General features: G+C 51.7%; 2 protein-coding genes across 2 annotated transcripts; both read right to left on the bottom strand.

The window, feature by feature from the left end:
* Positions 1 to 1,374: 1,374 nt before the first annotated feature.
* Positions 1,375 to 8,241, bottom strand: TGME49_286800 (hypothetical protein; the record flags this gene model as incomplete). The annotated part of the gene is made up of 9 exons (XM_018781997.1): positions 1,375 to 1,523; positions 1,927 to 1,992; positions 2,521 to 2,640; positions 2,929 to 3,016; positions 3,905 to 4,040; positions 4,478 to 4,698; positions 5,216 to 5,891; positions 6,472 to 7,213; positions 7,905 to 8,241. 9 exons carry the CDS (start codon positions 8,239 to 8,241, stop codon positions 1,375 to 1,377), a joined length of 2,535 nt encoding a protein of 844 aa, XP_018637769.1.
* Positions 8,242 to 8,267: 26 nt separating this feature from the next.
* TGME49_286810 (hypothetical protein) lies at positions 8,268 to 9,447 on the bottom strand. The gene is made up of 2 exons (XM_018781998.1): positions 8,850 to 9,447; positions 8,268 to 8,664 (listed from the first exon to the last, which is right to left on the bottom strand). The coding sequence occupies exons 1-2, from the start codon at positions 8,894 to 8,896 to the stop codon at positions 8,313 to 8,315; spliced, it is 399 nt and encodes a 132-aa protein (XP_018637768.1). The 5' UTR covers positions 8,897 to 9,447; the 3' UTR covers positions 8,268 to 8,312.
* Positions 9,448 to 11,813: the final 2,366 nt, after the last annotated feature.

Genomic DNA, 11,813 nt, shown 5'->3' with positions numbered 1-11,813 from the left:
CTTATCCTCGTCTTTCCTGGAGTTCCACCGTCAGTCTCTTTCGATTGGATCTCCTTTGCTGTTGTGCCTCCATCCTTCCCTTGTGCTCGTGTGTGCCGCCTCTTCCATGTCGCTCTTTCTAGGGAGAAAGCGCTCCCTCGCTATTGAAGGGAGTGAGTAAAAAGACATCGCGTGAGACTCGCCCCGGCTCCACGAACCGTTAAAGAATGCAAAGGAATTGCTTCACACGGAGATCTATTTGAGCTGACGCGTTTCAGAAGAAACCTCTCAGGGAAGCTCCTTCTGCTCGCTGTCGTGTCTCAGGTGTCTCTGCTGCTCGGCTCTTTCCGACGGTCTGTGGTAAAACGTGAGAGACTGAGTGTAACTGCAATAATGAGACAAAGGCAATGAGGTGCTTTGCCCTTCTTTTTTTTCCGGAAAAAGCCTTTGCATTCACTCAAAGTTATACAGTTTACAAGGAAGTACGTAACTCGAGATCTATACATACCCTGATTCAAGAAGAGACTGCGAATCGGACAAACGATTCAAGTCCTCGGTGTCTGCGTTCACAGAGAGCCGAAGAGCTCTGTTCTCTCAGCGACGGACACGACGCCTCCCTGCAGCCGCAAGGTGTACATACACCTCGACTTTTATTTTTTTTTCTGCATGGGCGCCGCGCCTCCCCCGAGGAGGTTCAGGAAGTCACGGACAACGCGTCCAGAGACAATGTTCCTCTCATCCGTCACAGACACTCTGCAGATTCATACACTGGCAACACTGTTTAAAGAAATCGCATTTCCAGTCTTCTCACACTGACGCAAGCAACACGGAGGAGTAACGAAAAACAGAAAACGAGGAACAACGCGGCTTCGGCCCGCATAGGCAGAAAGGAAAAGTATCCTGGTACTCCGAGCATCCTTGAAAATCAACGTTTACAGCCACACTGTACAGAAATCATGAAAGTCACTTCGCTCGTCTCCATGTTAGACCGTGCAGAGCACCCGGATCGGATTATTCGTCGCCTGACCAAACAGAGGAGGAAGGGCACAAGCGAGCTTCACAAAGACTTCCTCCCAATTCCACCCACATTTGAACACACAAAAAACATACACACATATATACACACATACATATACATACATATACATATATATATATATATATATTTAGATGAATAATGAACGGAAAAGAGAGACGCGAATGCCTTGTTGGGGACGCGAGACGCAGAAAAAGCAATATCGCAACACCCATTCGAAACAGCAACTCTTTTCTCGTCCCTTCCCTCTTCTTCTTCCTTCTCCTCCTTGTTCGTCTCCTGTTCTGCGTCTCATCTCTCTCTCGTTTCCTTTCTTCTCCCTTTTCTGCTCGTCTCTCCACTCTCTCGACTTTCGGCGGCTACTCGACGAGGGGAAGGAGAGGAAGTTCGGTAACGACTGCGGCTGGCCAGCGGGTCCACAGGAGCCTCGCGACTTCGCACGCATCTGCCTGGGCGTGACGGAAATCTGCATCTTGCAGCTCCACCAGGTATCTCCTCACACTCGGACCTGCAACCGGAGAGTAACGTCAAAAATGCAAAGAATTCAAGGAGAAAGGGAGCCACCGAGGGCCGAAGAGAGGAAACGCGGAGGAGAAGAAACGCGGGAGAAACGCCGGACGACAGACGCACGAGAGGGGGAAAGTTTGTGCTGCTTTTGAAAAGACGGTTGAACACTCCTCGTCGTGCAGTGCCAGATGTAACCGTATAGTTTATAACTGCACCGTTTGAATCCAAGAAAAAACAAGGCGCAATACTCGCGAGTGCGTTCCGTCTCCACTGTCTGAGAAGTCGTCCGCGTCATAGCCGACAGGACTTTCCTTTGACGGCTTCACCCGCTCCTGGTCGAGCTCGGCACGGCATTCACACATTCGCTTCTTGAGCAGAACGCGTCTGCGCCTTGACAACAATACCTGGGGGACGTTGACCATCGTACATGTACACCGCGAAGCGCCGCGGCGCCTCGATATCCATTTCGCCTGCAGTCACAAGTGACATTCAAACATCTTCATGAACGCAGAAACATATACATACATATATCCATACATATATACATACATATATCCATACATATATCCATACATATATACATATAGCGTAGGTGCCTAAATGATGCTGCACACAAATACGCATGTCTCTATGTTCATATCTGCCGTAAAAGATTGAACGAAGATAAACGCAGGGCAACGAATAGGAGGAAAGAGGCAGTTCGGTCTGCGCCACTGTCGCGTAAACTCGCCGCTTGTCGTTTACGGAGAACATGGCATTTTTTTTCAAGGAGTCTGCGAAGCAGGAGAAAGCTCTTCTCTCTCTCGCTTTCAGGAGTCGAGTGCACTCTGTGTTCGCGCCGAAAGCAGTTGCGCATGACTCTCTGGATGATTTCAGACGAAACGCAGAACCAGACACGGAGCGCGACGCGCGTTCGCCGCTGCTGAAGTGCTATCGAAGACGAAAAGCAGGTTTTTCTTTCCATCCAGACGAAGACAAGAAAAGACGTTTTCTCTCACCTCTCGCTGCCTTCATGCCCACAATTAGCCGAGTGTACCAAGCAAGAAATTCACTCCAGAGAACGACGCCGTCCGCAGCGCCCATCGTTCCCCTCGCCTCCGCCTCCAAGTGCGCCTGCCCTGAAGAGAGGGGAAGGAAACGAACGTCCACTATTCTGGAGGCGAGTCCTGAAGAACGGAGGCCATTTGTGCAGACATTCTGGACAGCCGAAAAAGACACTTTGGACCGATGCATTCCTCCCATCGATTTCGAACTCAACAAACATCCACAGTTCGAGGACGCGCCCGCGGTCGGCAAGAGGAACTGGAGACACTCGAGATTCTTTTTCAGGTCCGGCGGTGGAGGGACATCCGAGCGGCGTCTGCCGAGACGGCGCGCATGCACACTGCAGGCGCCAGCGAGCGTACCGAGGAGGTCGAGCAGCGGCCGCAGTTGTTGTGCGAAGATGTAAGTGTTGTTTTCTTGGTCGATCGCTTTGAATGCCGCCTGTGCTTCCTGCGAACGTCGAAGCAAAATCGAAGAAAATCGAGGAAAAATGCAAAAACCTCGACTCGTTGTTGTTGTTGACAACGGAGGCCCGACGAGCTCCGTCCACGCGACGAGACAGAGAGCATCTTTTCGAAGCGAACCGAGCTTGATGCATCACGTCTTGTGAACGGGAACGTCGCCAGGCATGTGCATATGAGAGCTCGCCTGCTTCCCCTGCAACCGAAAAAAGCCTGCCTCTTCTCAGGCGTCCGTTCCTTTCCCAGTTGTGCCTTTGGGGTGAGAGCGAAGCGGCAGAGGCGCGAAGAAAGAAATCGCCGACCTCTCACTTCTCAGAGGTTGAACGCGGGTGACCGAGGAAACGCGACCACAGGAAAAGACAGGAAATAGGGGAAACATCGGAGGAGAGAGGCTTTGTTTTCTGTGAGTGTGGAGACACCGAAAAGACGCTCGGATGAGGGGTAACGCCGACCAAAGAAAACTGCGCAGTTGAGCAAGTCTCCCTGATTATCCACCAGGAGCGAGACGCTGGATCACCTCGCAGAGTCTCGAGTCGCGACCATGCCAGCGGGTCAGTCGGACTCTCGCGTCGTTCATGGAAATGTGGAAAACTTAAACTTGACCGATCTGTCGCGTGTACATCCGCGCATAAAAGGTGCACAGATACAGACAAACACACACTAGCAAATACCCATACCTATATATATATATATATAACAAATATATAACAATACACATAAATTATATATTATACAGTTTACATATACACAGGCAGACATTTGCATGATGATGTATAAAAAGATAGGTATACGTTTTTACATGCATATGCCTGCGTATGTAGAGAGAGGAACAAGGAGAGCTTATGAGTTTTTTGATCCGCTTTTTCGTTGGCATTACCATTTCGGCTTGTCGACTGGCGCCGAGAGCAGCGGCGAGGAGATCTCGACAGAACAGGGTAGTGTAGTGGTTGCCGCTGCCCAGGACCCAGAGGGGATAGTGCGGGTGTTTGTATCTGTCGCCGACCTCGCAATATCTGAGAGTTCACAGTCTCCGGAGAAATTTCCTTCTTTAGTCCATCATTGATGGAAGAGTTGTGACTCGTACGTGAATATCAGGAAGACGCAAACGTCAAGTCAAATCCGTTCAAGTTAAATCCGTTTTCTCAGTCGCTCTGAGAAAAGCTCTGCGTTTCAAACCATCCAAAAAACTCTGTTCCCTCGCCACCTGCAGTCCACCTCCACCCCAGCAAATACATACACACACACACATTTACATGCATACTCATCTCTCGATACCGACCATGGATATATATATATATATATATGTGTATATATATATATGTATATATGTGTATATGTATTTATATATTTATATGTATATGTCTGTGTGTTTGTAGATGTTTGTGTCTATTCGTTTGTCTAAACTGGGCGAGGGCGTTGGACTTGCTTCTTTCTTGCCTCAAACACGGACCGCAGAGCCTCCATTTCCGTGAGGAATCCGACGAGCGGCCGTTTGCGGATGCCGCCGAGAACGGTCTCCGCGCCGCTGTCGCGGTCGGCGCCGAGACATTTGTCGCCATCCCAAACGTTGCTTGTCCCCGCGCCTTGCAGGAGCAAATTCACGAGTTCTTGGTTGCAATGGCCGTACAGACCCAGCAGCGGGTGGTCGGGAGCGTCCGCGTCGGCTCGCACCTGCGAATCGCGCGGCATGCACGCAAAGCAGAAACTCGCGCTGGAGAACGAGCAACGCAGCGTCATCCAAAGGACCTTCTCAAAGCAGACACCGACATATATACACATATATACATATATAGACATATACATATATACACATGTGTGTACACATACAAATATATGCATGTATACATACATATATATATATATATATATATATGTATATGTATATGTATATGTTTATATATATATATATGTATGTGTATGTCTCGTCTATTTTTGAATGTGCATGCATCGGGTGAAGAATAGGAACATGCACAGGGAGAACTATGGAGGAAGATCCACGTCTCTCCGTGGGGTGAGAGTGAGACTGTGCTTGAGCAGACAGATGCGGCTGTACACAAGTTCAGATTAAGAGATGCTCCGAGACGCCGAGGAGGAGGGGGAAACACAGCGGCCAATGCGATCTGCCCCGTGGAAGCAGCTCAACGGTGAAGAGGAGAAATGCTGCCTTGAACAGAGTTCGCGTTCAGACCTTGTCGACGCCGCGAGTGAGGACGACAGAGAACAGGAAGGAGACGAGCGCGGCGGGAGTCTGCAGGAGGAGTTTGTAGAATCTCCAGTAGAAGCGCATGACCTCCTGGACGTCGTCGAATTCCTTGACTGCGACGTTGAGGGCGTAAACCAGCAGGTCGTCGTCTGCGCTTGCGTCGTGGAGGATCTCGACGTTTCGCGCTTGCCCAGCGAGAGCAGCGACGTCGAGATCTGCGACCGCGACGAAGTACCTGGACTTCTCCGTCGTCTGAAAGAGAATCGCTGCGAGAGCCTCCACCAAGGCATGTCCCTGCGTCCGCGTCAGAGGCGCCAGACTAACGCACTCCGCATTCAAACGCAACTCTCCGTTTCGACAGCGAGAAGCAGAAGAGGAAGAAGAGGAAGAAGGGGAAGAAGAAGAAGAGGAAGAAGAGGAAGAAGGAGAAGAAGAGGAATAGGACTGGAGGATAGAGGTGTAGCGCTTCGCGCGAGAAGGAGAGAAGAAGAGAGCGCGGAGAAGGAAACACTGAACAGAGGCGAGGAGGCCGCAAGGACCGCCGTGGAACTGGACGAGACCCCACGGACAGCATGAAGAGGAGAAGCCGCTCGAGTCGCGACAGTCGTCCGGCAAACGCGAAGACGGAGCTTCAGACGCAAACAGAAACGGGTGATTGAACCTGAAAAAGAAACGAAACCCGAAGAGAGTGAGGGGAAGAATACAGCAAAGCAGCGAAGAGCGCGAAAACAGAGAGAAGGGGGATGCGTGAGAGGAAAGCGAAGAAACAGACAAAGGAGGAGGAAGAGAAGAAAGAGAAGGAAAGAAACGCTCGAACAAAACCGGGAAAGGGGGAGAAAGGAAAACTTTCGAGTCTGCGAAGCCCCGCTGTCGAAGGATATTTCTTTTCGCACTTAACAGACTTGTTGCCGAGCGTTCTTCTGTGCATCTTCTTTCAAGGCCTTCTCCCCCAATCCAACGGACGAACGTCCGCTTACTAGGCGGATGTTCTATCAACGAATCTAGACAGGCTCGACCGAATTTCTTCTCCTGCCTTTTTCTGTACTCTTCTTCCTCTTTCTCTTTCTCTTCTTTCTCTTTCTTTTCTTTCTCGTTCTCCTTCTTGGGTTTTCTCTTCCGCGTTTTGTCTGGCTCGCCTCCCTTGTCGTTCCTGAGTATCTTCGCTCCTTCCTTTTCTTCGTCTGGTTCTTCCTCTTCGCCGCCTCCTCCCATTTTTGCCCTGCTCTTTCTTTTCGCCTCACCATCTGACGATGTCTTCGACGCCGATGGACCTGGAAGCTCCGAGGCCGAAGACGCGTCCGACGAGACGCCTCACCAGCTGTCTGTCCAGCGGCGCGAGAGAAGAAAAAAATTCTTCTCGCAAAGCAGAAGACGCAGGTTCTCCCTTCTCAGCTGGAACTGACCGCAGCACCGCCCCCCCCACACACGCTCTCTCACAAGCTCTGCAGAGAGACGCCCGCGCAACGCTCGCCGCGCTCCTGCTCTCTCCTCCTTCTCTTCCTCCTCTGCTCTGTCCTTCACCGGTCTCTTCTCCGCCGTTGTCGGTGCTCGCTTCGCTGGCGGGGGAGGTCGCGCAGGCCTGCGCCGCGCCTTGGTGACTCGAGTCGCCTTCGCGCGCGTTCGGATCCTCAAGCGCTCCCCAGGCCGCTCCACAGTGGAGACATCCATCTGGCGAGCGGGACGCTGAGGGCGCTTGAAGCGCCTCCGCGAGCGTCCGCGAGAAGCTCGCGAGTTCCGCCTCCTCCTCGAGTTGCCACCGAGCAGGCGGCCGGCAGCGGTCGCGCGCGTTTTTTTGCGAAAGCCGCGAGCGCGGGAAAAGCAATTCGGAGACGTCGTCCTCGGGAGCGAGAGACGCGCAGAGCGGCAGCGCCGACTCCGCATGCGCACTCGTGGGCGAATGCTCGCCAAGCCAGGTCAAGTCGCAGGCCTCCCGGCGAGAGAGCGGCGGCAATGGGGGTCGCGACGCAAGAGGCTGCGAAGAGGCTGAACGACGCAGACAAGCGAAAGAAAGCGACATGCCGACGGATGCTGCACCAAGTGAGGTCCGCGCGGTGGTGCAGACAAAAAACGGACTTCTCCATCCACATCTAGGCATGCAAAAAAGGGAGTCGAAATGCACACGCAGATACAGAAATCCACACATGCATACAAATAAAGGTAATATGTATATAAATATATAAGTATATAAATATATATATATATGTATATGGCTAGAAGTAGGAGACACAAATAGAGACATGCATAGATATATATATATATATATATATATATATGTATAGAACGATACACACAGATATATATATATATTTATGTGCATATATATCTATATAGACAGATATGTATAGATATATGTATAACACTATGGATAGAGACATGAATTTTAGAGATATGCATGGAAATATGTATCGAGATATATATATGCATGTGGAGTCGCATAGACGCTTCACGCACATGCAAGTCAAGTCGGATCCACCGGCTGACTTGGCGATATCGACGGAGACGGAGAGGAGACGACAGAGCAGAGGAAGACAGAGGACATTTTGGAAGCGCGACAGAGCGCATCATCATGTCTGTAGTCCCTAAGCGCGGAAACTCGATTTCTGTTTTCTTCCTCGTCTCCTTTCTCCGTTTTTCATTTCCTGTCTTTTGAGCTTTAACTCGTTTTTCCTTTCACCTGAGAGGAGAGAGTCCTGAATCGCGCGCTGAAGCTCAGCTTCTTCATCGAGCGCGAGGCGCTCTTCGCGCGCGCCCGCGGCCTGGGCGGACGTCGCCAACTCTGCATGCGGAAGGCCGTCGGAGACCGAATGCTCAAGTTCACACAGCGACAGGCGAATCGCCTCCTGCAGTTCTGCCTCTTCGTCTGCGAAGGCTGGCATCGCAGCGAAAGACGAGAAGGGAGAAAGAGAAGGGGGAGGAGAGGAGGGGAGAAGAAAAGGAGAAGGGGGAGGAGGAAGGTCGAGGGAGAGGAAGAAGAACAGAGAGAAAGAAGGGAGCAGGCACAGACGAGGCATGCGAAAAAAAGAAGCAGCTCGTGTGCAGGAGAAATCGGTGACGACAAGTGAGGGAGGCCGGGCAACGAACCTCAGTTCTGGTAAGAGAGGAAGAGAGACGAGGAAGAGAACAGAGAGAAGAGGACGCGAGAGAGAAAGGCAGAAGAGAAGAACGGAGGGATGGAGGTCGAGAGAAGAAAGCTGAGGAGGAGGGAACTTCGTAGGAGAAGACTGTTCTCTGAGGGAGGCGAGAGCGACGAAAACTTTGTCGAAAAGAAGTCGAAAGGCGCCCTGAAAAGGAGAGACCAGGGCGCCTGTCTCCGAGAGAGCAAAGGTGAGGAGCCAGACGAAAAAACGAGGAAGAAGAACATGCCCCAGACAGAGGGGAAAGATGATGGACAGCCGCCGCGCCAGAGGAGGAAATCGGAAAGCCGCGGGAGAAATCTGAAGGAAGCAGAAGCGAGCGAGAGAACGAGTACATACACACCGGAAGAAACACCGCAGGGCGTCCTCCTCCATCGAAACGCGGCTCCGGCTCTTCAAATCGACTTTCCTCCGCCTCAAACAAGAAACGCACTCACCTTTCTACGTCCTTCGTTCCCTGCATGTAAGTGCGTCTATCCACGTACCTGGATATTTGAAGAGCTGCATGCGCCTGTGCAGAGGGAGGTTGCATATATACTCGAGCAGAAGCGAAGCCAGAGAGCGAAGTACGGCTGAGATGTTTCGCGAGTCTAACGAGAGACTGCGGCAGAGATGTTCTGACGAAGCCGTGGAGCGTCGGAGAGAAACAGAGAGGAAGCAGCCTCAGAAGGTTGGCGTCGCCTCGTTGTGCTGCAGAGCTCGCGTGAGCTGGGGAGAGCGCAGGCAAGCAGACGCGGAAGAAGAACCGAGACAGGATGGCTTTTCGAACTCTGGAAAAGATCGATTTTGAGAGGCCTTTTAACTCAAAAGGCGCGACGAGGGAACGGAACCGCGTGAGGAGATGCCGCGGGGGCGGTTCTGCGGGGATGGAAAAAACGAGGGAGAATGAGGAACTGCGCAAGCGAGCGAACTGGAGATTGGCGCGAAAGACGTCGAGCGACAGTCGAAGCGAATGGCTCGAAGACGCGTTCTTTTTCCCTCGCCGACCGCCTCTCTCAGCATATAGGCGGGCAGGAAAAGGCGCGGCTCGCGGCACTGGCGCAGGAGGGGCAACTTTCCTCGCGCACTGCAGGTTTTTTCCTCTTTTTGGAGCTCGAGAAAAGCAGCGAAGCAAGTCCAAAGCGCGCACACTGAGGTGGTTCCTTTTTTTCGCGAAACTTGCAGACTCTCGGCGGAGCCAGCGGCCGTCACGCGCGTCTGGTTCGACTGTTCACACGCAGTTGCAGCTGCTGCATGTGGACTCTCCAATCGCGCTTGCAGAGGTGAGGAGCGACTCGTCAGTTCCGCGGCTTCACAGAGGGTTCTCGGAGCAGCAGGTTGCTGGAGCTCTTTGTCCTCTAGAGGCCGCGCGCGCGCCATCACGACGTTTACAGTGGCTTCGTTTCAGCGCTCCTGCACAGGTTTTTCTGCCTCTTTCAGCGCGCCCGGTGCGCGCGCTTCCCATACATTCACTGCCAAGACAAAAGCTGGCTCTTTCTTCTCGAGCATGTGTGCCATCTCGACAGACCGTTCTCTGTTGAAGTTTTTCTGCGGCCGCATCGCCGGAGCTCCAGCATAAGGTCGTTCAAGTGCACAGGGCTTCGACTCGATCGCGGAAACGCGCAAGTTGCGAGTGAGATAAACGAAGGAGCCGCAGCGCGATCCGGACGCTTTCCGCCTGCCAGCTTGTGCCGTGTCTTTGTACGTTCTTTGAACCAAGTTCATGAGCAGGAGGCTGCCAAGCTTTTGCCTCTCCGCCGACAGGGGAGCTGCGCACCCCACAGCTTTTGAGGAAACGAACGGACGAGCGGCCGCGCCGCGACACAGTTGAGAGTCCCCGAGTCACCTTTCCAGTCGAAAAAAAGCGGAGGCGCCTGTCTTCGTCCTCTCTCTGTGGATGCCAGTTGTCTTCGATCGAACTTCGGAGAATGGGGTGAATACGAAAGGTGAAAACGAATGGAGCATGCGGTAGCCCTCTTTCCGACACACCCGACGAAAAAGCGGCCGGGGAAGTCTCGCGAGTCGGATGTTCTCGTCTCTCGGAGGGAGAGGAGCGGCGCTCCACGAGCAACAGACCGTTGCGAGGTCGCTCAGCTCCTCACTGCCTTGCATCACTCGAGGCTTCACCGAGCAGACAGGCTCGCCGAGGTCCGACGAGTCGTCGCAGTCTCTGTGAGACAGAACTCAATCTCCCCACAGAGAGGCAGAGAAGCAGCAGGACCTTTTGCGGTCCTGACTGAGTCGAGTTCCAGAGAAGTGGACAGCGGAAAAGCGACTCGCTAAAACTTCGGTTACAAAGAGTTGACGAGAGACAGGCGCCCGGTGGACTGCAGTCCCCGACTGGCCGTCACGCGATTCGCCTTTTCTGGAGTGATAGACAGTGCGTACACTTGCGAAAAATCCACATAGAAGGAGTACATATGCCGCATGTACTTTGGCAGCGGCTGCTCGCCAGGCATTCAAATATTTCGACGCACCACACCCAGACATGAATGTATTTACACGGAGACATGCAGACATAGAGACACACAACTATATATACATACATATATCTATATATATATATATATATATAGATATATGTATGTATACATACGCATGTTTATATGTAGATATGTATTTTTGTATTCACTTATATGCTTATAGACTTGCAGAGATGTAGGGTGGCAGTGGGCAAGTATAAATGTGACAAGCGCATTTGCGCAGCTGACTCTGGAGCGTGAGTCGCGCCTGCCGGGAGACGAGCTCCACAGAAACGCCTTTTCTCGGGGGACAGCGGAAACCACACAACACACCGGCTTTTGAAAGACTTCTTCAAATACCAAAACCTACGACCTCCTCTCTTGACTCAGATGTTTTTCGAATCTCGCTGCTCGCTGGAAACACGACTTGCTGCTTTTCCTGGCCGTGTATCAGCGAACCATTTATATATATATATATATATATGTATATGTATATATGTATTCATACATATATCCCTATATACATGCATGTATGTTTGCTTATCATTTCTGAATGCATATGAATCCGTATAGGCGAATTTAAATAAAAAACGCATGCATACATCTGTAAACGAATGTATATATATATATATATATATATATAAATATATATAGGTGAGAACCTTGTTCGTTCGGGTGCATGCACCCCTGAAGACTGCATTCCGCGAGTCCCGCGGAAGATTTGCGGTGGCCAGCGTGGACATGCGCCCGTTTGCGACCTGAGTTCCTTTTGACGTTGCCCGCGCCTTCTTTCAACTGTGTTTTTCATGCGAGACGAGGAAAGCCAACTTCTTGCAGAAAAGTGGAACCTAAAGTTGTCAAGCTCACTCATCCCAGACATAGACGTATTAAATGTGAACGTCGTAGATCCTGAGACATCCTTCGTTCGTCGTCATCCTGCCGCCCACAGTCCAAGAGCTGTTTTTCTGTGTCTGATGAAGACGCGCATGCCTGCAGCTTTTCCCCTAC

The sequence above is a fragment of the Toxoplasma gondii genome, chromosome V (assembly GCF_000006565.2).
Source record: "Toxoplasma gondii ME49 chromosome V, whole genome shotgun sequence".
In the NCBI taxonomy this organism is placed as follows: domain Eukaryota; phylum Apicomplexa; class Conoidasida; order Eucoccidiorida; family Sarcocystidae; genus Toxoplasma; species Toxoplasma gondii.
Note: the sequence above shows the minus strand (reverse complement) of the source record. Positions and strands in the feature narration are given on the sequence as shown.